The sequence below is a fragment of the Pseudorca crassidens genome, chromosome 9 (genome assembly GCF_039906515.1).
Source record: "Pseudorca crassidens isolate mPseCra1 chromosome 9, mPseCra1.hap1, whole genome shotgun sequence".
NCBI lineage: Eukaryota > Metazoa > Chordata > Mammalia > Artiodactyla > Delphinidae > Pseudorca > Pseudorca crassidens.
Window position 1 is genome coordinate 43,825,836 of NC_090304.1, and position 26,441 is coordinate 43,852,276.

Sequence of the window (26,441 nt, forward strand, 5' to 3'; positions counted from 1 at the left end):
TGCCCAGAGAAGGCAAAGATGCTTCATACCCCTTCCGACATACGTTGCCATATCTCTTCCATTTGGCTGTTCCTGTGTTGTATCCTGTAAAATAAACCAGTAACAGCAAGGAAAGCTCTTTTCTGAGATCTGTGAGCTCTTCTGGCGGACTGTCAAGCCTGAGGGAGAGGGGCATGGGAAGCACCAATTTAGAGCTAGTTGGTCAGAAGTACAGGTGATGACCTGGGACTTGTGACTGGTTCAGAAGTGGGGACAGGGAGTTCCCTGGTGGTCCAGTGGTTAGGACTCTGCACTTTCACTGCCATGGGCCCAGGTTCAGTCCCCTGTGGGGGAACTAAGATCCCTCAAAAAAAGAAAGAAAAAAAGAAATGGGGACAGCCTTATGGAACTGAGCCTTTAACCTGAGGGTCTGCACTAACGGTGGGCGAATAGCGTCAGGATTGAACTGAGCTGTAAGATACCCAGTCAGTGTCCAGGGTGTTGCAGAACTGGTGGTTGGTGTGGGAAAAGCCCACACATTTGCTGTCAGGAGTGTTATGAGTAGGAACCACTCCCACCATTCATTCAGTGTCACAGTATCCCAAGCACTGGGCCCTTTACCTGCACCATCTCATTAATGTACCTGACAACCCCAGGGCAGTAGGTACAGTCATTGTACCCACATTACAGATATGAAACCTGGGGCTGAGAGTAACACAGGCTGACAGCTGATGCCTGTCAAAGCTGGGATTTCAAACCCAGTGTGACTCTGAAGTCAGCACTGTGTTTAAAAACAATTCGTTTATTTACTTTACATTTTTTGCGTAGAGAATACACACACGATTTGTAAATTGCATCAGGTACAGAAAGGTGAATGAGGGTATTCCATGCTGCTAGATACGCAGGAACATACACACACTGTTCTACACTTTTTTGACTTAGCAGTTTACCTTGGAGATCATGCTATTCTGTACTTCTTTTCCCCTGATAATGTATTGAGGTGAAATTCACAAAACATAGGTCAACCGTTTTAAACTGAACAATTCTGTGGCATTTAGTACATTCACAATGTTGTGCAACCGCAACCTCTATCTAGTTCCAAAGAATTTCCATCACTCTGAAGTTAGACCCCTTACGCATCAAGCAGTTTCTGCCCATTCACCTCCCTTCCAACCCCGGGTGACCACGGGCTACATTCTGTCCTGATGGGTTTACCTATTCTGGATATTCATATAAGTAGGGTCATACCATATGTGAGCTTCGGAGCTTAGCTTCTTTCACCTAGCATAATATTTTGAAGGTTTACCCATGTTGCAGTATGCATCAGTACCTCATTCCTTTTTTTTTTTTTTAACATCTTTATTGAGGTATAATTGCTTTACGTTGTTGTGTTAGTTGCTACTGTATAACAAAGTGAATCAACTATACATATACATATATCCCCATATCCCCTCCGTCTTGCGTCTCCCTCCCTCCCTCCCTATCCCACCCCTCTAGGTGGTCACAAAGCACCGAGCTGATCTCCCTGTGATAAGTGGCTGCTTCCCACTAGCTGTCTATTTTACATTTGGTAGTGTATATATGTCCATGCCACTCTTTCACTTTGTCTCAGTTTACCCTTCCCCCTCCCTGTGTCCTCAAGTCCATTCTCTATGTCTGCGTCTTTATTCCTGTCCTGTCCCTAGGTTCTTCAGAACCTTTTTTTTTTTTTTAAGATTCCATACATATGTGTTAGCATATGGTATTTGTTTTTCTCTTTCTGACTTACTTCACTCTGTATGACAGACTCTAGGTCCATCCACCTCACTACAAATAACTCAATTTCGTTTCTTTTTATGGCTGAGTAATATTCCATTGTATATATGTGCCACATCTTCTTTATCCATTCATCTGTTGATGGACACTTAGGTTGCTTCCACGTCCTGGTTATTGTAAATAGAGTTGCAATGAACATTGCGGTACATGACTCTTTTTGAATTATGGTTTTCTCAGGGTATATGCCCAGTAGGGGGATTGCTCTGTCATATGGTAGTTCTATTTGTAGTTTTTAAGGAACCTCCATACTCTTCTCCATAGTGGCTGTATCAATTTACATTCCCACCAACAGCACAAGAGGGTTCCCTTTTCTCCACACTGTCTCCAGCATTTATTGTTTGTAGATTTTTGTGATGATGGCCATTCTGACCAGTGTGAGGTGATACCTCATTGTGGTTTTGATTTGCATTTCTCTAATGATTAGTGATGTTGAGCAGCCTTTCATGTGTTTGTTGGTAATCTGTATATCTACTTTGGAGAAATGTCTATTTAGGCCTTCTGCCCATTTTTGGATTGGGTTTTTTGTTTTTTTGATATTGAGCTGCATGAGCTGCTTGTATATTTTGGAGATTAATCCTTTGTCAGTTGCTTCGTTTGCAAATATTTTCTCCCATTCTGAGGGTTGTCTTTTTGTCTTGTTTATGGTTTCCTTTGCTGTGCAAAAGCTTTAAGTTTCATTAGGTCCCATTTGTTTATTTTTGTTTTTATTTCCATTTCTCTAGGAGGTGGGTCAAAAAGGGTCTTGCTGTGATTTATGTCATAGAGTGTTCTGCCTATGTTTTCCTCTAAGAGTTTTATAGTGTCTGGCCTTATATTTAGTTCTTTAATCCATTTTGAGTTTATTTTTGTGTATAGTGTTAGGGAGTGTTCTAATTTCATTCTTTTACATGTAGCTGTCCGGTTTTCCCAGCACCACTTATTGAAGAGGTGTATATTCTTCACTACACATTCAATATACATTGTATATTCTTTCCTCCTTTATCAAAGATAAGGTGACCATATGTGCATGGGTTTATCTCTGGGCTTTCTATCCTGTTCCATTGATCTACTGTCTTGACTACTGTAGCTTTGTAGTATAGTCTGAAGTCAGGGAGCCTGATTCCTCCAGCTCCGCTTTTCTTTCTCAAGATTGCTTTGGCTATTTGGCGTCTTTTGTGTTTCCATACAAATTGAGAAACTTTTTGCTCTAGTTCTGTGAAAAATGCCATTGGTAGTTTGATAGGGATTGCGTTGAATCTGTAGTCACCATCCTTCACTTTCTTTGTGTCTGCTCAAATGTCACCTTATCAGAGGTCTCTCGAAAGCACATCTAAAATAGCAACTCTCCTCATTCTTCTCTGTCCTCAGTTTTATTTTCTTCATAGCATTTATCACCTCCTAAAATATAAACTATTCTCTCTCTCTCTCTCTCTCTCTCTCTCTCTGTGGTGTGTGTGTGTGTTGTGTGTATGTGTAGGTTTGAAGGTCTCTCTCTATTCTCTGGAATGTAAACTCTGTAAAAACAGATGCTTTGCTGCTTCATTCATCTCAATTCCCAGCTCCTAGAACAGAGCCTAGCACATGGAAGCACCCAAAAAATATTTGTTGAATAAATGGATGAATGAATGAATGAGAATAGATAAAGCTGCTTCATTCTTTTGAAAGGTAAAAACAGTATCTCATTGTAGTTTTACCAAATGTGATTCTTAAAACATAATGTCTCTGTTCATCTAACACTTAAGTTTTAAGAGAATTGTTCAGTCCTGTCTGGTCCTTTAAAGCATCAGCTGTCTATTGTAGGATTTATGTAGCCATCAGTTCATAAAAGCAGGCTGCTCTCTAGCCCCCATGTACCCTTTACAGACCTGAGCCTGCATTGCTTGCCCTAACCTGTGGCAGGTACCATATCCAAACCTGTTTCTAATCTGCTCCCTTTTTATTTTCTCCCTGTTTCTGACCTCACCTTACCTTGGCTGTGACACTCAGCACTGTTCTTTTCAGCTCGGCTCTTTGACTATCAGTTATGTTCTATAAACATCTTTCTTTGTCCCTCTGCATTTCTGGGTTTCAATGGTCCATTTTATTGAGCAGATCTTTCACCAGTTCCTCTTCTCTTGGTTCTTAATTTGAACCCCATCAGGAATGTTTAGTGATAGCTGCTGGCAGAAAGTAGAACAAAAAACTTGGGAAACACTTCAATTTTCCTTTTGATTTTATCTCCAGTCGCTCTCTCTTTTACTTGGGCTAGGGTGCTACCAGCAATGCTACCACCCATCTTCTGATCTCTCTGATACTAAGTGAGACTTAGTATCTCCCACAACAGTGATGAATAGACATTCTAAAGGTTTGGTTCCTGGGCAGATAGTAATAGGATCACCCAGGAAATTGTTAGAGATGCGGAGTTCAGGGCCCCCGTCCAGGAGTCTGTGTTTAAGACCCACTCCCCCGACCCCAGGCAATTCTGATGCTTGATAAAGTTTAAGAACTCCAGCCATAAAGATGCTGGGTGCTAGCATGTGCTGCCTGGCACGCTTGGTCAGCCTCAGGGCCAGCGCGGTGAATTTCCAAAAGAGCACAATCAAACTGGCAAGGGGCTATTGCCTTGCAGAGATATTAAGCAAATAGACCCATTCCAAGTGTCTGCTTTAGATCAAGAAAGAACACACAGAGAGTGACAGCGACAGAGGGATAAAAATGAGAAGACACAATTTTAGCAGTAGCTATCCATATTGCTCCAATTTCCCTTGCTAACAGTGGGACTTTGGACAAGTCCCTTCATCTGTCTCTTACTCACATATCATCAGGGAGCTGGATGGAAATCATATTGCAGGAAGGGATGTGCCGACTGTGAGGGAGAAAAGAAAAAGAGTTTAAAATGTAGGAGCCTCAGCTGCAGGACCTAAGCGTGGATGGGAGCATGTTCTGGGTACTGTTTATGATGTGAACTTCTGACCCAGCCATGCTGGCGGCACTGTGCACCGAGGCAGACAAAAGGTTTGCCTGCGTAAACAGAGAAGAGCTGTCTGCCCAAGACCCTCCATAACCCTTCGTGGTCTGAGCAAAATTTCCATGGACACTCCCCTCACCCAGCCTCCCCTACAGCCCCAGCTGAGCGCACACAAAGGAAGCTCTGTTCCCTGCTCGCTTTGCAAGAGCTTTGCTGGCTGGTGATCATATCATAATAGCTCACATTCACTGATGCTTGCTAAGTGCCAGGCGCTTTGCTGAGTGCCTGTCAGGCTAACATCAGTCCCATGAGGTAGATGCAGGTCCTGTCCTCCTTTTCGAGATGAGGAAAGTGGGGCTCAGAGACGTGGAGAGACTTGTCCCAGTCACCTGTGGAGAGTAACGCAGAACTGGGGCTGTTCCTGGGCCCCTGCCCTTTACGATGACACAGCAATGCCTTCAAAAGAGAAAGTAGTTTAAAGATGAGAAAACGAGTTTAGAGAGAGAAATTAGATCATCCAAGATTATAAATCTAGAAGGTAGCAAAAGCATGACTGGAACACAGTTCCTTTCCCCACATCACGATGCCCCGACTGCAGACTTCTTTGATATTCCTGACCAAGGACAGAGTGTTTCCTGAGAGGTGCCCCCTCCCCTGCAAGCTGCCTGAGCACACGCTGCAGAGCACTTCAAAGTCCAGATCCAGGAGTTCCACACACCTGCTTGGATCCCTGGCTCGGACCTTGGGCAAGTTACTTTATCTCTTTTTTCCCCCCATTTTCTTTTAATGTAGGTGTAATTTGCGTACATTACATTCAGAGCTTTTCGTGGACAGTTCTACCAGTTTTGACGAATGCATAACGGTGTTGTGTGTCTACCACCATTATCAAGGTATAGAATCCCCCAAAGGTCCCTGTGCCCCCTTTACAGTCAACACCTCCCTGCATCCCAGCCTCTGGCAACCAACGATCTGTTTGTAGTTCCTATGGTTCTGCTTTCTTCTAGGATATCATATAAATGGAATCAGCGTATAGCCTTTTGAGTCCGGCTTCTTTCACTTGGTCTAATGCATTCGAGATGCGTTTGTTTTGTGCATATAAGTAGTTCATTCCTTTTTGCTGCTGACCAGCAAGGATATTAATGTAGCAAAACCCAACAGCGGCCAGCCCACTGGAGACACCCGGCTATGCCATTGAGCTCTTCACCCATTAAGCTTTGACTCATTATCTTCAAGATGGTGCAACTATTTTGGAGACGGTGGTAGTGGAGGCAACTGGAAACCAGAACTGAATCACAGATGTGCAAACACATCTCTTAGGGACTTCCCAGATTATCTTAGTGACAGCAGGTGTGGGCTAAGAGCCCTGTGGTTTGGGCACTAATGTGCCCATAAGCTAGAGAATCCTGGGATATTCAGGTCATGGAAGTTAGGATCAGAGCCAGAACCCAAACTCAGGACTATCCAGCTCCAGGTCCAGCCTTCTTTCCACTCTCTAGCAGCTTCCAACCACATCCAGAGGGAAGCAAGTGCTACTGGCCATTGCCCAGGTCAGGGGAGAAGCTGATGGCATGAGAGGAGAGCTTTTGGGTGAGGCTTGATGAAAAGGGAATCTTCAGCAAGGACAGTTCTAGAAGGTACCCTGAGGAGCCCTCTCTCATATGTCCGAATCAGCAGCTCTAAAGGGTACTCAGGCATCTGTACTGTTTAGTAAGCTTCCCAGCTGATTCTGTGATGGAGCCAGCATTGAAAGTCGCTCCAGGGAAGAAATAAACGCACCATTTTGACCTGAAGCAATGGAGAGAATTGGGTAGAAACAGATTTCTAGATAGTCTTCCTCTATGGTTGCCTAATAAGATCAATTCTTCTGTCTTCCTCTTTTGGTGCTGGCTCCACCGAAATTCTCTTGCTCCTTAGTCATCACCCACTTCAGATACACATGTAAGGATACACAGAGCACACGAATCCACCTGCTAAACAGCAAAGCAAGACAGCCAGGCTCGGGGCTCATCCCTCCGGGGCCGCGTTCCAAGGGTGATGGCCGGGAATATGGTCCTCTGGGTCTCTTTTGTTCACCCACCCGCAGAAACCTGGCAAATTAAATGTATGTTTTGGATATTCAGTGGCTGTTACTCATGGAAAATCTGAATCCATGTGAACACTCTCCAAGGCCAGATGGAGTTTCCATTCAGAAAAATCTTGGCACCGATATCTTCAGAACAATGACAGCTTCCAGGCAGGAGCTGGGAAGCCTCAGTGTAACTGGTGGCTGGCACTGTGGGTCAGAGCGGCTAACAAAGGAGAGGAGGCCCCTGGCTGACATTTCCCTGTCCCGTTGGGCCTGGTGGCCCTCTATTTCTAATTCATGCATCTCCTCTAATGCAAACCTTCCTTGATGAGGATTGCCTTGTTAAAATATAGGCAGCCCCACCCCAGACATTTAAGGCAGCTTGGTAGCCAGCCACAGAAAGTTGTGAAACCTAGCTGCAACAAAAAGGGAAGTCTATGAGAAGAATCCCAAAACATCTCACAGGGTCTGAGGGCAGACGGGGCAGCTACTGGCTTTCAAACGCATGAAAGACTAAAACCCAGAACCAGAATGACATCATGGGGTGAGGCAGCCCCTCTCTTCCCATCACCCTCTCTCTCAAGCTTATAGGATCTCATTTCTCTAAATGTGTCTCTCCCTCAATCTCTCTCTCTCTCTGACTTTCTCTATGTTGGCTTTTGTCCTCAAGCAGCTGAACAATGGTGTCTGCAGCCTCAAAATCCAGGAAAGAATCTGATGGGTCAAGCTTCAGACAGGTGTCCATCCTGGTCCAGTCAAAAGGGTGGGAGAGGTGGGTCACGTGTGAGGACACCACAGGATCTCCCACTTCCACAGAGATGACTGGACCAGCGATGAACAGCCCTATCCCACTATGGACGTTCTGAAAAGAATCAGCTTGTCTTTTCCTCTGTCTTACTGTCCTGGCCATTACCTGCTTACTTCTGTTTCTTTGTTCACTGTAGATTCCTGTGGGCAGGGAGCCCAGTCCCTATCAGGCTCGCATTCATTCAGGATTTCCTCATTGAGTGTGAACTCCCTGCAGACCATCAGCAGGACAGGACAGGAGACGGTTGCAGGGCCAGGCATCCTGGGCAATCTCACGGGGCCTGCATTCCAGCAGAGAAAACAGCTACTAAATATTAAACAGATATTAAATAGCCATGCAGCTACATGATGTCTGAGCCAACTCTTCACATTTGTTTCCAAATTGTGTTCAGTGTAGTCTATCTGAGATGGAAGGGAAAGAAAAAAGAGAAATGTGTAATAAATCCTTCCTTGGTCTAATTAATTATTCTGAATGGTTCAACTTTAAAAACTCGGTACACAATAGTCACCTATCCAGATTGAGTGCCTCCGAGTCATGGGTGTCTGAGGTTTCCTTGCTTGCAGACTGTTCCCTATCCTGGTGATGGCGGTGAGTTGGGGGATGGGTTGATAGATAAGCCCCACCCACCGCCCGGGGTCCTTACCTGACTCCAGTTCCCCCACCCTTCCACCCACCCCAGGAGGAAAGCTCCCAACCATTGGAGCACACAGAAGGGCATTTCATGAAGAGAAATGCTCCTCCATTTGGGTCTGGTGTGGACCCTCCACTCCCCCCTCTCACCTCACGGCAACAGGGGCCACTGCTGGGTCTTGGGGAAGAGAGCATTTCCGCCAAGAACAGATCCAAGAAAAGTCTGTTTGGCTCTTAGAGGTGTTCTGTTTTGGTTTGGTTTTTGAGGGGTGCAGGATAGGGCTTGGGAGGGGCTTGCCTTTTGCTTTTTTCTTTTGTTTCAATTTATTCACAAACTATTTCAAATATACAGAAAATAATACAACAGACACACGCATATGCCCACGTGTAGTTAATCAACTGCAGCATTAAACTGATGTGAATCGTTGGACACTGTTGCTTCGACATTCCTCCACGCTGCTACATTCTCTCTCTCTCTTTTTTTTTTTACATTCTCTTTCTTAAAGAAATAAAATGTTACAAATGTGACTGAAGACCTTCTCCATCTCTTCCCCCACCTTTTACCTCACAGGCAGCCTGCCTATTTCTGTAAATTTTTTTTTTTTTACTATATTTGTAGCATCCATAAACAATAGATAGTTGTTTTGTGTTTTTAAAATAAGCACAAATAGCATTCTGTGCATCTCATTTTGCAAATTGCCGCATTTGTCTTTTGAAATTTATCCACGTTGTTGCCTAGAAATATTGGTCCATTCCTTTAACTGTTGTATTCTATTGTTTGTGGAAACCTGTTCACCCATTCTTCTGCTGAAGACGCTAAAAAGTGTTTTCAAGCACATGGCCATGAGTGTCTGTGGGGTGGACAGCTAGACCTGAAATTGCTGTGTGGGTGCTGACTTTGTAGGTAATTTCCAGCAGGTGACAATGTCTCTGTTGCCACTTCCTCAACCCTGAAATGAGACTCCAATAGAGAAAATGTGAGGACTTAGACTTTTAAAATAATTCCAAGAAGTGTTTCCAAACACCCTAAAAGCAAAAACAATGTCCCTGATGGATATAGAGCTTAGACCAGTGATATAATGGAAATTGTGGCATTTTAGATAGTTCCTTACCCTGAAGATGATTGCTCTGGACAGCCTTTGACAACTCTGCCTGCTCTCTGTGCCCCTAGGCCCGTCCGCTCACAGTGATCATCCAGACTGCTACCCTTTCTTAAGTCAGGCCCCCAAAGCACGGGGCTCGTCCACTCCTGCCCCTAAGCTTCTAGGAGCCCAGAACATGTGCGGTCTGGCTGGGGCCCATCTCTGCAGCTGCCTCAGTGCTTTTCCTGCCTCAAGGTGGTGATGGGATTGGATGAAGCTGGGCAGGGGGAGCCCTTATATTTGAGGACTGTAGATTTTCTTACCTTTCCTGTCTCTTTTCCCTTTTATCTCTTTCTTTTTTGCTAGTTTCACTTAATCATGGCACTATTGATATATTCATACCTTTCAGAGTACAAAATTTAGACCCCATAGGAGAAAACACATAGCCCTTCACCTGTCACTTGGGAGCAGCTCAAATTTTTCTTTTTTTTAAAAGTTCATTCTGAAAGTCAAGAACTCCAGACTGCAGGGCAAAAGATATAAGATAGAAGACAAGTCTTATTCAGGGAAATTCCCAGTGTCTTAAGCCAGCAACGGGGAGGAATGGAAGACCATGGTTTGTTCTATATATCTGCACCACTGCAACTCTTTTCTTGGGTCCAAAGTGTGCCCTCGGGCTGGAGTCTCCATTCTGCTCTAGTTTCTTCCTAGTGTGTGTGCCTGGTGGGGAACCTGGAGAGTCAGTTCCAGGCTCTTTGCACAGGATCGGCCACCCTCAGAAAGCTAATGAAGAGCTGAGCCAGGCTGCACGGGATGCTGGGGGGGGGGTCAGGGGGCTTTCCCTGGATGTTTAGGAGGGCTTAACCCGGAGGCCCAGAAATTGAAGAGAACATGGCTAGAAGCCACATCTTGGTGATAAACAGTGATTTGAAGACGTCTGCAAAGAAAGGCAGTCATGAGAAGGAAAGCTAAGAGCACTGGTTTTAGAGTCAGCCACACGTGGAGTCTAGTTCCAGACCAACCGTTCACTTGCTGTCTGGGCAGAGGGTATAACTTCTCTGAGTTTCCAGGCAACTCACTATAGATTTAGGGTGTGCACAGTGCCCGATGCCAAGAAGGCCGCCAATATCCTTTCTTCCCGACTGACACTCTGCTGTGGACTCAGCTGGATGGACATGACAAAGAGGCCATGGTCCCTGTAGAGGAGGAAAATTGTCTCCCCAACCCTCTTAGAGTCCCCGGCTGGGCCTAAGAATTAAACTGACATAAGACAGTAACAGAAGAAAAGCACCCACATTTTATTAAAATTTTACATGTACATGGGAGACTTCACAGGTCAATGCAGACTTGAGGAGGTGACCCAGAGCAGAAAGCTTCTGTACCTTTTAGACGAAGAAATGATAGATTTGTGAAGAAATGACAAGGCAAAGGGGGTTGGACTAGGGACAGTGAATTGTGGGGAGGTGACTGGGAGTGGTATGGTGAAAAAACTAAGATAAGGGTTATTTTAGTAAGTGTGTGTTTGTACAGATCCGTTTTGGCATTGACTTCCTTCTCTGGTGATAAGGATGTTCTCTTCCTGGTACAGGGAGGGCACCTCTCTCATGAAAAATTTTATGGCCTTTTTGTAGGTAGAAAAGGGCAGGTCAGAGAGCCCTTCCTACATCTGCTGTTTCTCAAGTGCCTTCGGTTCAAAATAGTCAATATGCCCAAGTGGTATATTTGGGGTGGCATGCCCTGAACTCCCTCCCCCAAACGCATGTTTTCCAAGTGGTCACCAGCAGAAATTGCTCATCAGATGCTCCCAAGTCATCATCCCAAGTCATCTCATACTTCCGGGCCAGAGGCATTTGGCAGTGAAGGGTGAAGCCTCTGGAGCCAGATTCCTTGGTTCAAATCCCAGTTCAACCACTTATGAGCTATGTGGTCTTAGGAAAGTTTCCTGATTTGTGAGATGGGAATAAAAGTAGTAGTACCAACCTCAGAGGTTGTTGGAGAATTAAATGAGTTAATACTTGTTCCCGGCACATTGTGAGTTCTCATAATGTTACTGCTATATTGATATATCACTAGCAATTGATATAATGACCAGCCCATCCATTTCTCAGGGACCAAGTGTGTCTTATAACTGAGGCCCTGGTGACACAACGGTGAGCAAGTCAGTCCCTGCCTCCTAGGAGTTCGAGGTCTCTGGGGAAAATGGGCCAGTGACTAGAGAGACCGTGGCAAGTCAGGGCTGCCATGGGGAAGCACGTGGTGCTGGGGGTGCCTAGAGGAGAAATGGGATGGAGCAGGGACAGGTAACGAGAGACACTGAGTCTTGAAAGATGGGGTCAAGGGGAGGAGGGAGGGCTGTCCAGACAGAAAGAGTAACAGGAAAAAATAGGAGGAGTTTTGACAAATAAAACACAGGTTTATTCAAAAATTATGTGAGTGCTCCCTGTTCTAGGTACTAGGGAGACTGCTGTGAATAGACAAAGTTCTGCTCTCACTACGATAGCTGACATTTATACCCCACTTTTTGCCTGCCCCACACCTACCTGCGTACATTATACTTGTTACCTACGAGGTACCTTACTACTTGTCAACTGAATTAAAAACAGACAACACGAGAGCTGTGAGTTTCAGTTTTCTTTGGGGACTTAGTGAGGACTGTAGCCCGTGAGACAGCCTCTCAGAAAGCTCTGTGGAACTGTTCCAAAGAGGTAAGGGGGAAGGTCAGTAGATCTGTGATTTTGGCAAAGAGGGTACATGCAACCAAGCACACATCTCGATAGAAAGTTGCTGCTGGTCATGAGGAACAGATGTGTTAATGAATGGTTTTAGTGCTTTTCTAAGTATGGGATGATACAAGAGTTTGGGTTCATCAAATTTTCTCCTGAAGGCCTGTTTTGCCAATTTCCCCAGAGCACAGAGTGCCTCATTCCTGATCTCTGCCCTGAACTCCTTTCAGGGGGTGTTGAAGGTCTGTGACTGCAGTGGCTAGTGACTTCGTTCTTGTAGAACCAGATGGCGAGCAACGTTTTTTAGTTTTCCTCCTATAACCTCCATTTTACATTTGGGCTACATGGAGAGCAGACGAATCTGCTAACTTGGCCAGATTGGTAAACTCCTAAGGAGCAGAGCTGGGATTGACACCAGGCAGTCTGGCTGCCGTGTCTGGTCTTAACCACTCTGCTATGCTGTCCTTAAGGAACTTGCTGACATTCTCGGGACCTACTGCGGGAGTTAGGAGTGGGTTTTCTTGGCTGGAGTACTGAAACAACCACGGCAGACAGATTAAGGCCAGTTTGTGATGGGCCTTGAACGCCAGGCTAAGGGGCTTGGATTTTATCTTGCCTGCTGGGTAGAGGATGGCTTGGAAAAGGCAAGGTGGGACCCAGAAAAAACACCTTCCCCTCGCCTCCCGTAAACTGTGGCAAGAATCTGGGCCAGAGACGACAATGGACTGGGATGCCGCGGGGCAACGTGATGAACAGACCGCGACAGCTTCCGGTAGAGCCGGGCGCCGGCGGCAGAGGAGGCCAGCCTGGGGCGGGAGGTCGCCGGCGCCCGGGCCGGCCATTGGCGGCGGGCTGGGCCGCGGCCCCTCCCGCGGGGCGGGGCGGGCGGGGCGAGCTCTGCGGGCTCGCCAGGGTAGCAGCGCTGCAGCATTCTCGCCGAGCTCCCCGCACCCGCGGCCCGCGCAGCGCGCCGCTCCCGCTCCGCGGTCCCGAGGCAGCCCCTGGCGAGGCCTGGAAAGTCCAGCCCGGAGCACAGCTCGGTCCAGTCGGGGTGGGTGAAGGGCGGCGGCGGGGAAGGGAGGTGGCTCATCTCGGTAGCTCCTGGGTGGGGGAGGGACTGGGCTCAGGACTTGGTTCCGACCCCGGCGATGGGGAGGGGGCGGTGATGAGCTGTTCTCTGACCACCCAAGATGGGGGCTCGGGTAAGGATGGGGTGGGAGTGGGGTCGCGGCACCAGAGCTGTGCTCTGACCTGGTCGAGGAGGGAACAGGGCTCAAACCCAGGACCAAGCCGGGGTGAGGGGCCGGTGGGGAGGGCGGTGAGGGGAGAGGGTTGTAAGCTTGGGGGCACCCGGGTTCTGTTGCTCGCGGGAGGGGCTATCACTGGGGGCGGGGGCAGAGCACAGCCTGTGCCGGAGGATGCGCCAGGGGGTACGCAGGGGATTCGGGCGCGGGGCTGGAGCGGGTGGGGGTCTTCCCTGTGCGAGGTAGCTGCGTCCAGAGGGGACTCGGCCTCCTCCCATCTGGGAGTGGGTGCGGGAAGCGGGGCGCCGGGGGCGGGCCCGGCTCGTAGTGCCAGAGGCGGCGGGGGCGGGCGGCGCGGGCCAGAGGGTGGTCGGCGCGCCTCTGACAGCGTTCTGGCACGCGCAGGCGGCGGCGCGGCGGCTGCGGGCGCTGAGCCGAGATGCGATGGCTGGCGGGCACCCTGCTGTGCCTGCTGCTGGCGGCGGCGGTCCCCACGGCCCCCGCGCCAGCTCCGACAGTGACCCCGGCTTCGTTCGAGCCCGGCCCGGCTCTCAGCTACCCGCAGGAGGAGGCCACTCTCAACGAGATGTTCCGCGAGGTTGAGGAACTGATGGAGGACACGCAGCACAAACTGCGCAGCGCGGTGGAGGAGGTGAGTGCGCCCGAAGGGCCCGCGCTCCGGGGAAGCGCGAGGCTGGCGACAGCGGGGGCTGGGGAAGCAGTGATACGAGCGCTGGCCAGGGTCCTCAGGTCCGCTAAAGGGTTGGGCAGGGCGGGCAGCAGATTCCGAGTTATCTGAAGGCAGCGCGGGGTGATCCCAACTCCCGCCTCGTTCTGCCTTCCTGCCAAAAGCTCTGGATCTGAGTCTGTCCAGCCAGAGACTCCGGCCGGACCTGCCCATGGGCAGCGGAGGGTCACCACCTGCCTGCAGGCTGCCGGCCATCACCTTGCAATTATCTTCAGGTGTGTAGCTGGCCTTATCCTGTCCTCAGCGGAGGCTTGCAAGGCCCCTGGTATTCCAGCGCTGTGGTTTTGCTGAGGAAGCTCCAGGCATCTCAAGTCCCAGCTTGTCTGGGCCTTGAGCTTGTGCCATCTTCCCGAGAGACAGTTGGGGTGTCATGTGGGGACAAAGAGCCCTGAGCTTTGCTGGTAATCTGTCTGGGCTTCCCCAGTGCCATGTGGGGCAGAGAAGGAAACTGGGAGTCCTAAATCCCAGCAATGTTAGTTGTCAGAGGGTGGTGGGTGAGAGGAGGAGAAGCTGTGTGAAGGGCAACCTCCCACCCCACCCCAAGAGTGCTTTGGAGTCAGTCCTGGGCTCAGGGCCCTCTTCTGCCATTCACTAGCAGGTGGCATTGGGCAGATCCCTTAACATCCTGTACCTCAGTGTCCCATGAGAATTAAATCCACGATATGTGTAGCACCTGGCGTATAATAGATGCGCAATATATAGCAGCTGTTAGTTATCAGATACCAGATACCTTGGGAAAACTTTGCTTGGCTTCTTCCTTCCATTGCCTCCCAGGTCCAAACACTATGGATGGCATCCTCTATGGTGGGCATGCAAGCATCACCAGGGTTGCCTGGACAGGAGGTGCAGCTGGCCCACCTCTCCCAGCCAGGGGACCCTGCTGCCTGGGCTGGGTAGGCATGGCCCCTCTTGGGCCTGCCTCTGCTGCAGCCTGTCTTTGGAGAGAAGCCAGCCATACAATGAAGGAGTCAGTGAGGGACCAGATGTCTAGGCTGGAAGGTCAGGTGCCTCCACATCCCTGCTTCTCTGCACTGCATTTGGACAAAGTCTCCAAATCTGGCTCTGGTCTACCAGGAGAGGTGGCTTTCTCCTCCCACCCCGGTGTGGTTTGGGTTAGTTCCCCTTCCTGCCCACAACAGTCAGCCTGGTGGACCCTGGGCACTGGTGAAGGGGACACTGGATTGGGAGGCGGTTGCATGGGCAGCTGTATCTGAACATCCACTGGACAGGCCAGATTCTAAAACCTGTGGCCTTCCTGTTTCCTGAGAAAGCGAAAGAATCATGACATGGAACAATGAAAGGCGCCGAAGCATCAGAGGCCCCAGTGTCTTTTCACTCTGCACCTTCAAATTGAACTGAGCTCACAATCCTTCTGGTTCCAGAGCAGGTCATTTGCTTCCCTCCTGCCCATGGATTCCCACTGAGCCTGACCAGGTCACCTGCGTGTTTTCATTCAGTGTGAACTTGCCCATGCAGCATGGTGCTCTGCCGGCAGCCCCTGGTGAGGGGGGATGAGGGAGCGGCAGGGCCCCTTCAGTCTCTTCATTGATGAGAGCAGTTTGCGGCCAGCGGGACGTTGTGGTGGTGCTGACTCCGAGGGAGCTGGCCACGTTGCCTCTGCCTGGGCCCCAGCCTTCCTCCTCCAGACATGGCTCTGCCTGACTTGTGCAGTTTGCCACCAGGGGAGACATGGGCTGGCACCTCCACCCCGCTCAGTGGGAACCAACCTTCCTTCTCTCATCCCAGCTCTGCCGCTTACGAGTGATGGGATCCAGGCTCTGAAATGGAGGAAATGTCCATTTCCCCTCGGGGGTAATGGGGAGAATTAAATGAGAGGATGTAAGTAAAGCAAGTTTTCTGGTCGTCTAAAATGGGTTAAGTAGGGACTTCCCTGGTAGTCCGGTGGTTAGGACTTGGTGCTTTCACTGCCGTGGTCCGTGGGCCCGTGGCCCCGGGTTCTATCCCTGGTCGAGGAACTAAGCTGCTCCGCGAGCTGCGCAGCACAGCCAAAAAATAAAATAAAATAAAAATGAGGTTAAGTAAAATTGAGGCAATATAAGTTGCCCCCTCGTGTGGTTGTCAGGACTATGGGAAATTGTTGGTTCTCAATAAATAATGGCTCTCATTATCATCATATTAATAACAGTAGTAGGAATGATAACAAAAGAACCACAAGTGTCTGATATAGATTCACAATAGATTATGGCTGTTAGTATTAAGTTTTTAAAAGAGACGGCCAGAAAGCCTCTTAAATCTCATAAACATAAGATAGTTGCTGTTTACTTACTGTCCCAGAGAAGAGCCAAAAAGGACACGAGGCCGGATGCATTAATTGTTTACATAGTTTACAGAGTTGCATCACGAATCTGCTTTCAAGTAACTCCCTGACATTTAAAATATTCCAGCTGACTCAGCTGCTGATTTCTCTTAAGGGAAAAAGGTTAACTCTGCTTGTAGGATCATTATTGAGGGGAAGCAAATCTTCCAATGGTTCAGTCTGGGCTGTTCCTGTTTTCCTGTTTAATTATTCTGTATGTTACTGATAAAAGTATTGTGAGGATAAAACCATTCCCCGCCCCTCCATTGCCACATCTGTAACTGGCATATTTTAGAATGTTCTTACCACCTCACCTATTCCTAGGAAGAATCCCAATACCAAGCCTGAATTTCTCTCTCCAGTTTTTCTTACTCTGCTCCTTTAACAGACACGCAGATTCAACCAATTGTAGGTGCCATTTTAAACAATATTCACTTTCCGCCTCTGTGAAACAAGTCCTGTTGCTTCAGGCTTAAGTTTCTCTTGCGAGTGGCAGTAATAGTTGTGGTTGAAATTTCCACTGTAAACTGTACTTTTAGCTTGTGGCGCCATGAAAGAGCTTTAGCTCATTCTGTTGAAATAACCACTGGTTGAGGGGGAGAAGGTTTTATATAAAGACTATCTGTTCAGCCCAGAGCAAATTCTAAATTTGGTAACTTGTCAATTATTTGCAAGCCAAACTGGAGGATTACCATTCCTATAGAAATTTTAAGAGCATTGAAACATTCCATTCTCCTTCCGGATTTAGTCCCTCTAGTATCTCCAGACTCCTATTCTTTCCCAGCTGTATCCTTTCTATCACTAAACATCTCAGGATCTCTCACTTAAATTTAAGAAGCCTTTTTCTTAGTCTTAAATCTCCTGTCTTAGCTTCATCCATTTCTACTCCATTTTATTGGCAAACCCTTGGAACACATGTTATTTACTACCTGCCCTTTCCACTCCTACCCAGACATCCCCCGGCAAACTAGCTTCTAAAACTGCTTTCTTAGACGACTACGTTATGCAAGTATTACACCTTTGCAGGGTGACAGATACTGTATTGTACCAAGCGCTCAGATTTCATGATCCTTAATCGTTACATCTGCTCAACAAAGTAGAATCATCCCCATTTTACAAACAAGAAAGCTGAGGTTTAGAGATATTTGGTGTCTTGCCCCCAGGTCACGTGGCTGCTTTGTGGCCGAGCTGGGACTTGCCCCTGCCCCCCATTACCTGACTCCAGAACCCGGGCACTTTCTACTGTGCTGCCTTCTGACGATGCTGCGGACAACTTCTTGCCTAACCTAGTGGCCAGCTCTCAGTGGCTTGGTCCTTCTAGATTTATTTGGAGCCTTTACCACCTAGAAGGCCCCTCCCCAGATAAAACTTCTGACTCTCAGCCTGCTTGTAGCTAGTCCCCTGACTCCGTTCTTTTTCTTCTCTGGATTCTGTATTATCTCCCAACTAGTCTTCAGAACTTGCTGCAGCTCCCCATTGCTTGGTGCAAAGGTTCTTACCTGAGGGCGAGTAGAGGGGAGGGAATATCTCAGAATCATCTGGGAAGCTCATTGATATGTGGGGTCCCCCTTCCAGAAATTCTAATTCGGCAGGTCTGGAAGGGATCCAGATATGTATATATTTTTTAAAAGTTTGGACATGACTCTGGGGTGCCTCTCGGTTGAGAACCAGGCTAACATTGTCTGCATTAGAACTGCCCCTGGACTCACCTGTCAATTTGTCTCTACTTCATTATCCATTATTTTATCCATTTAGGGTACAGCATGGACCCTCTGCCCTAGCCCATGACACACCATTCTCATCCAGGCTGCCAGTTTCGCCTCCTCTATGCTCCTTTCTATCCAAATCGTATCTGTTCTGTGAGACCAACCCAATCATGCCTCCTCTTCCACCTGGAAGCCTTTTTCTCTCTTCTTTGAACGCCTGACTCGCTTCTACAGACTGTCATAATCATCCTCAAACTGCCTTGTGTGGGGCTCTCCTATCTCCCCAGCAAAAGTATAAGCAGAATCACATACTAGGAAAGGCACATAATTTGGAGTCAGACTGACCCGAGTTCTAATCCGAGTTTTGCCACTTACTAAGAATGTGATAACCTTAGGCAGATTCCTTCCCTTTTTCAACCTCATTCTTTTCATCTGCAAAATGAGGGTAATAACACTTCCTCTTAACGGTTGCTGTGAATATTTAAGGAGGTATGGAAGGAGCTGGTGCAATGGCTCAGACATAGCTGATGCCCAAGCATGGAGGTGATGATGATGACGACTGTGATGGTGATGACGGAGCCAGTGACCAGGGTTCAGACATGTGAGGAGTTGTCTCAGGGTCAAACACAGCGGTTGCTGACCAAGTCCTTGGTTGGTTATCTGGTCCTTTATGCTGACCAGACTTTCTTCACACTTCTGGTGCAGTGTCTTTGTGCTACATTGAGACATGGGAATTCTTTCCCCATGTATACCCAGGTCAGCAAATCTGGATGGGAGAGAAAGGAAAAGAGGGGGCCTCACGTAGTATGTAAGGGAATGGAGGACAGTGATTTTTAAAATAGAATCTTTTTTGAGGATTCCTTTAAAGGAATAAGAATAGCCCAGAGTCAAAGATTGCACTGTTGGAAAATTGCCAAGCACCAGCTACAACTTCTCTCGGTGTCTCTCATTTTAAATTCCTAGAGAGAGTGTGGGGTTGGCTCAGTTAGTCGATCACATGACCTCTGTTTGAGTCCAATCAACTGTGACTGGTCACACTGTCACCTGCCCACTCATCAGGACTGGGGCTGGAATTGAGTACAGATTTAAGTTGACTGACATGTCTGGTATAGATGTCATGGAAGCTCATGATTTGTGGACAGTGGCCTGAGAAACGTGGCATCAGAAAAGGACACTTGTGCAAGAAGAGCCAGGAGGAGGGTGCACCCCGGGAGCTAGTCACCTGACCCTCTACAGGGGTCCCTCTTGTACTTAAGGGGTGGGTGGGGAAGAGACATAGCTGTGGCGCCACCTGCAGTGGGGAAGGGGCTGTCCTAGGTTGGGTCCCCACCCCAACCTGGCCCTGCAACAAGGATTTGGGAGCAAATAATTCATTTGTGATGTGACCCCAGAAACACGAGGAGGAAGTGGGAAAGTGAGATGGAAAAGAAGAGAGGCAATAAAGGCTGTGCTGATGAGCAGGTTACTGCTAGGGACAACTAGGGCTCAATCCCCCTGGGGTCCTTGGAGAGAGACCGTCCCACTGAGGGGAGAGGGCACTGGGGTACTTACCCCCGTAGCCTGTCCTTCACTGCTTAAGGGTTGTCCCTGGAGTGCTCACTCCCTAACCCGTGGGGCCTGTGCAGACTGAGCACACTTCTGCAGCCAGAGAATGCTCTCGAAGAGAGACAGAGGTGGTTGTTGGCACATAAGGGAACAAATGTGGGTGACCTCCCGATTAGGCCACGGGGAGATGGGCGTGGCACCGAGAGCATCTATACGGGGGTCAAGACTGTTCAACAGAGGCATTCTCAAATCTCGACTCTGCCCTCCACTGAGAGTCTTGGGAAGTTATCTAGTCTTCCTGAGCCTCGGTTGCCCCACTTGTAAAGTGGGGCCGTTAACACCCACCTCACAGGGAGGTTGTGAGATGTAAGGCAATGATATACATAGACATTTAGAACAACGTCTTGTTCTACTGGGTACTCAATTACTGGTACCTACTATCATCAGCACCACTGTAATTGCAGAGGAGGAAAAGAGAAGTGGTTCTTTTTTTCTAATGGACTCTGATTTGTATCAAGAGAAAACAATATTGCTCATTAAATCCATTGATTTAATTAGATGGAGGCAGAAGAGGCTGCTGCTAAAACGTCATCAGAAGTGAACCTGGCACGCTTACCTCCCAGCTATCACAATGAGACCAACACGGAAACCAAGGTTGGAAATAACACCATCCACGTCCACCGAGAAATTCACAAGGTAAGGATGGTCGTGGCCAGCACTTCCTCCTTTCTTCGTCGCCTGGTCCCATCAGAGGACTAAGGTCTTGTTTACATGTTTGATATACAAGCCAAAAAATACAAATGAGGATAGTAAAATACATGTTAAAAACCATAGGGAGTGAGGGAGCTATTTAAAGGGGGAAAGATATGTATCAAAAACATAAATTGCTTTTGTATTTAAGCAGTAAATATAACTCTACTCTTCCTGCCAGTCCAATTGCAAAGGAATGTTCAGGGATTTTTATCGTTTGTCTCAAAGGAAGCAAACAAGTGTTTAGAGAGATACTTTCCTAGTATCGAATTTGAGGAATTTATTTCACAGGTTTTTTTTTTTTTTTTTTTTTTTTGCGGTACGTGGGCCTTTCACCGTTGTGGCCTCTCCGTCTGTGGAGCACAGGCTTCGGATGTGCAGGCTCAGCGGCCATGGCTCACGGGCCCAGCCGCTCTGTGGCATGTGGGATCTTCCCGGACCGGGGCACGAACCCGTGTCCCCTGCATCGGCAGGCGGACTCTTAACCACTGCACCACCAGGGAAGCCCTATTTCACAGGTTTTTATCCGTGTTTCAGTAGTGAGTTGAAATAGAGTTCATGCTGTAGTGAATAGATCTTCACCATTTCCTTAGGAGGACCGCAAATGTGATAATACTCAGCCTTCAGAAGAAAAAGCCTCTATTGCCAGGAGATGAAATATTCTTTTGTTTGCTGGTTATCCATTCAGAATTCTACAGCAGAGTGTTTCCTAACCTACCACACATCTTAAGTGTCTCTTGGTCCAATATCTTGCACGAAGAGCAAGCGGTTTGTTCTCAGTCTGACTCGAGGAAGAAAATGTTGCAAACCTAGAGGAATGTGACATTAGCTTGCCCCTAGTGTGAGATGTCTCCCATATGAGTTTGGCAGGACTTTGGGAGCAAACCACTTGGCCTGTGTTCTCTCGAAGAGAGTCTGGTGTGCAGATGTTCAGGGTCATTGTTAGAGGCTGTAGAGTTGACCTTCTGTTGTGAGCATCAAGGAGCTTGACCTCTGATCTCATCTCAATGCCTACATGCAAGGCCATGACGGCTCTCACAAAAGAGACCTGCTTTTGTTCAAGTGCCCAGGTAATGGGTTGAAACAATAGCACTTCTGTGCTGTAGAGGATAAAGGGGTCCATTTTCATGGGCCATTGCCTTGACTATAAAGTAGCCTCTGTGTGGCTCTTCTGCTACATACTGATGGCCCAGCTCCAGAGTGTACCCCCCGCATAAAAAAATGAGCCACCTGCGCAGCAGAATCCTTTCGCATTGCTTGTCTGAAGACTGGAGAATGTTTCCAAAAGTGATTGTTTTATTCTTGTCAAAACCAGTATTAAGTCATCCTTTCTGAGAATAATCAGCCAGTAGTTTCAGCTGCTTCTTATATTTTCTCCTTGTAGATATCAGAATACCCAAACGTGAGTCCTACCGGTAACTAGTGTGATTTTGAAAAACTTACTTCAATTTCATGACCCTCACTAACTGCGTTTAGCAAATAGGGATATCAACATCTACATTACGGTATTATGGGGGTCCAATAACTTAAAGTATGTGAGGTCATTGTAAACTATGAAGTGCTATCCAGCAGCAAATTCTTGTTGTTGTTGTTCTTACAGTAAAGTTACGGTATCCGCACTGTGTAGTAGTTCTCGAGCGGGTTCCATGGAGCTCCTGTCCTGTGTGATGCTTTATAAAAGAAGGGCTCAGGGGTGAAACATGTTTGGAAAACATTGTACATATTTCTCTTCCTAGAGATACAAAAATGCACCTTACTATAATAAAGGCTCTGAGAAGTCCTGCAACCTATACATATAGGACTGTACAATTAAAAAAAATATAACATTGGTTAATCCTGTAAAAATCTGGCATAAAGGAAGAAGACATCATCTCTTTGCCAGAGAGAGGAATTATTTAGATAAAAATAAAGTATGTTGATGAAGACATGATCCTTATCTCCTCAGAACTGGAATTAGAACTAGAATTTGATCCACTATTGCACATTAGCCTAAGAGTTTCCACTTTGTTTTGGCTGCAGACGCCTGTGACATTAGAGCTGGCAGGAACTTTAAAGATGACCTAGAAATGAGAAAACTGTGAATCAGAGAATAGAAATGATTTGTTCCAGGTTACATACTAGATGGTCATTGGTGTCTGAGGCAGGGCTCAAAGAACACAGGTCTCCTAGCTCCTGGGTGTCTTTCTGTCTTTATCACCAACACAGAGGTTTGACGTGGCCTTGGATCGGGTGGGAATAGCCTGGGTTCCACGTCAGGTTTCTAAGGCTCAGCTTTGAGGTGCCTGTTCCTGTTTACAGAAGGCAGGCAACGGATAGAGGAATACAGGGCCAGGCCTCCCATAGTACTTAAGCACTTTTTTGATGAAACAAAACAGTTCCCCAGAATCAGGAAGTGGGGCAGCTATAGCTAAAACCTGCTTCTTTCAATACCCAGACCTGTAGTTGAAAAGAAAGCTGACACTGAGTTTCAAGTAAATGAGCCCCAGGAATGATAAAAATAGCTAGCGCTGAATATTTGCGAGGTGACGGGCTGTGTGCTTTACATAGACCTCCTCGGCCCCATGCTGTAGGCTCTGTTGCATCTCTTATCGCTGCACCGTCTGACGCTGCTGGTGGAGCTCAGAAAGAAAGGGGGACAGGACTCCCCTGGTGGTCCCGTGGTAAAGAATCTGCCTTCCAATGCAGGGGACGCAGGTTCAATCCCTGATGGGGGAGCTAAGATCCCACATGCTGCTGGGCAACTAAGCCTGCGTGCTGCAAACTACAGAGCCCACGCGTGCCACAACTAGAGAGAAAACCCACACGCCACAAATAGAGAGAAGCCCGCGTGCCGTAACGAAAGATCCCACATGCTGCAACTAAGACCCGAGGCAGCCAAAAAAATAAAGAAAATTTAAAAAATAAATATAAAAAAAAATGCATTTAAGAAGAGGGGAGGGAGTGGGCATTCTGTCTACTTTGACAGGTGCTTCTGCTTCAGAAAATAGAAAACAGTAAAACAAAAAAACAACCTGTGGGATTTGTCCAGAATTCCTCCTATTTCACATTCACTGTACTTGTTCTCCTATAGATCACCAACAACCAGACTGGACAGATGGTCTTTTCAGAGACGGTCATTACGTCATTGGGCGACGAAGAAGGCAAAAGGAGCCACGTGAGTGGTCATCTTCCCCGTGCTCACACCCGAGGCACACACTCCTTTGCTGAGCCTGCCAGAGCTGGCCCAGACTTCAGAGTGGCTGCAGGAGGGAGCTGGCTCCCCTGCACCTCTCCTGTTTTCGTTTCTGCCAAGATTCCCCAATGCCTACATTTCTGGCCAGACAGCCGCAGTCTGGTAACAGGCTCTGCCTCCATATGCACTTTGCCTCAGAAATGGCAGGACACGTTCAATTCGGTTGTCATTTGCATGGCTGAGGCTCAGCCTTGGAAGGGGAACACTGAAGTATCGGGTGCATTGGTCAGGGTCCCTAGGAACAAGACCTGGTGCATCCGACCTGAAAATACCCTAAAACCTCTGGCATGACCCACGTCATTTATGATCCCAGCCCCGGTCTGGCAGTTTGAGAGCAAGAAAACCTTAAGTGGAACCCAGTGGCCCATTGGAAAGGTGTCCCCCTGCTCCAGGCTTCTCGCTGGGCCCCTTGTGATTGCACCCGCTACTCAGTGGCCTGCTGCTCAGTCCAAAGGTGGGCTGCTTTTTAGAGAATTATAGATTCTGAACATGGAGAGAGACATCATTTCACAGAAGAAAAGCCTGGCGTAGGTTGGGGGATGACCCAGGCCGAGTCACCGGTGTCCAGACTCCCAGACGGGAGGTGACTCAGCTGTACCTTATCTTCGCAAAGAGGTGGCTGGTTTCAGATGCAGAGGCCTGGTGAGGAGAGGACAAGGCAACTGCCGTGTGACATGGTGCCTGCTCTATGGGGCCTGCGAGGGCCAGCCTCTCTGTGCCCAGGCACGTTATGCAAACTTCCCACTGCACGTTCTTCTCTGAGGTGCAGAACGCATCCCCAGCCTTCTGAGGGGATCCAGGATATTCCCTCACCCCTTGTGGCCTTAGCACAGGAAAAGAAGCAGTGTACCCATCATTGTTAGGTGGTGTTGCTGTGGTTGGTAGTCGATGGGTCCTTTTTTTTTTTAATATTTATTTACCCATTTATTTTTATTGAAGTATAGTTGATTTGCAATGTTGTGTTAGTTTCTGTTGTACAGCAACGTGATTCAGTTATACGTATGCATATATATATTCTTTTTCGTATTCTTTTCATTATGGTTTATTACAGGATATTGAATGTAGTTCCCTGTGCTATATAGTGGGACCTTGTTGTTTATCTATTTTATATATATTAGTTTGTATCTGCTAACCCCAAACTCCTAATTTATTCCTCTCCCAACCCTTTTCCCCCTTGGTAACCATAAGTTCGCTTTCTGTGTCTGTGAGTGTGTTTCGTAAATAGGTTCGTTTGTGTCATGTTTTAGATTCCACGTGTAAGTGATATTATATAGTATTTGTCTTTCTCTTTCTGTTTATCACTTAGTGTGATAATCTCTAGTTGCATCTATGTTGCTGCAAATGGCATTATTTAATTCTTTTTTATGGCTGAGTAGTATTCCATTATGTATATGTACCACACCTTCTTTATCCATTTATCTGTCAGTGGACATTTAGGTTGCTTCTATGTCTTGGTTATTGTAAATAATGTTGCTATGAACACTGAGGTGCATGCATCTTTTCGAATTATAGTTTTCTCCAGATATATGCCCAGGAGTGGGATTGCTGGGTCATATGGTAGTTCTATTTTTAGTTTTTTAAGGAACCTCTATACTGTTCTCCATAGTGGCTGTACCAATTTACAGTCCCACCAACAGTGTAAGAAGTTCCCCTTTTCTCCACACCCTCTCCAGCATTTGTTATTTGTAGACTTTTTAATGATGGCCATCCTGACTGATGTGACGTGGTACCTCATTGTAGTTTTGATTTGCATTTCTCTAATAATTAGCAATGCTGAGCATCTTTTCATGTACCTCTTGGCCATCTGTATGTCTTCTTTGGAGACATAGGTCTTCTATTTAGGTCTTCTGCGCATTTTTAAATTGGGTTGTTTGTTTTTTTGTTATTGAGTTATATGAGCTGTTTGTATATTTTGGAAATTAAGCCCTTGTTGGTTGAATCTTTTGCAGATATTTTCTCCCAGTCTGTAGGTTGTCTTTTCATTTTGTGTATGGTTTCCTTTGCTGTGCAAAAGCTTATGAGTTTGATTAGGTCCCATTTGTTTATTTTTGCTTTTATTTCTATTTCCTTGGGAGACTGACCTAAGAAAACATTGGTATGATTTATGTCAGAGAATGTTTTGCCTATGTTCTCTTCTAGGAGTTTTATGGTGTCATGTCTTATATTTAAGTCTTTAAGCCATTTCGAGTTTATTTTTGTGTATGGTGAGAGGGTGTGTTCTAACTTCATTGATTTACATGAGGCTCTCCAACTTTCCCAACACCACTTGCTGAAGAGACTGTCTTTTCTCCATTGTATATTCTTGCCTCCTTTGTTGAAGATTAATTGACCATAGGTGTATGGGTTTATTTCTGGGCTCTCTATTCCATTCCATTGATCCATATGTCTGTTTTTGTGCCAATACCATGCTGTTTTGATTAGTGTAACTTTGTAGTATTGTCTGAAGTCTGAGAGGGTTATGCCTCCAGCTTTGTTCTTTTTCCTCAGGATTGCTTTGGCAATTCTGGATCTTTTATGGTTCCATATAAATTTTAGGATTATTTGTTCTAGTTCTGTGAAAAATGTCATGGGTAATTTGATAGGGATTGCATTCAATCTGTAGATTGCTTTGGGTAGTATGGCCATTTTAACAATATTAATTCTTCCAATCCGAGAGCATGGGATAGCTTTCCATTTCTTTGAACCATCTTTAATTTCCTTTATCAGTGTTTTATAGTTCTCAGCATGTAAGTCTTTCACCTCCTTGGTCAGGTTTATTCCTAAGTAATTTATTTTTTTGATGCAATTTTAAAAGGGTCTTTTTTTTTTACTTTCTCTTTCTGGTATTTCATTTTTAGTGTAAAGAAATGCAACCGATTTCTGTATGTTAAT

General features: G+C 46.9%; 1 protein-coding gene across 1 annotated transcript in view; it reads left to right on the plus strand.

Annotated features, from left to right (window-relative positions):
- The first annotated feature begins 12,922 nt into the window (after window positions 1-12,922).
- DKK3 (dickkopf WNT signaling pathway inhibitor 3) overlaps window positions 12,923-26,441 on the plus strand; it is a 48,091-nt gene continuing 34,572 nt past the window's right edge. The window contains exons 1-4 of the mRNA XM_067749888.1: window positions 12,923-13,079; window positions 13,678-13,924; window positions 20,147-20,284; window positions 23,409-23,492. Of these exons, the coding sequence (XP_067605989.1) occupies window positions 13,712-13,924; window positions 20,147-20,284; window positions 23,409-23,492 (435 nt within the window). The 5' untranslated portion in view covers window positions 12,923-13,079; window positions 13,678-13,711. The remainder of the gene's footprint in view (window positions 13,080-13,677; window positions 13,925-20,146; window positions 20,285-23,408; window positions 23,493-26,441) is intronic.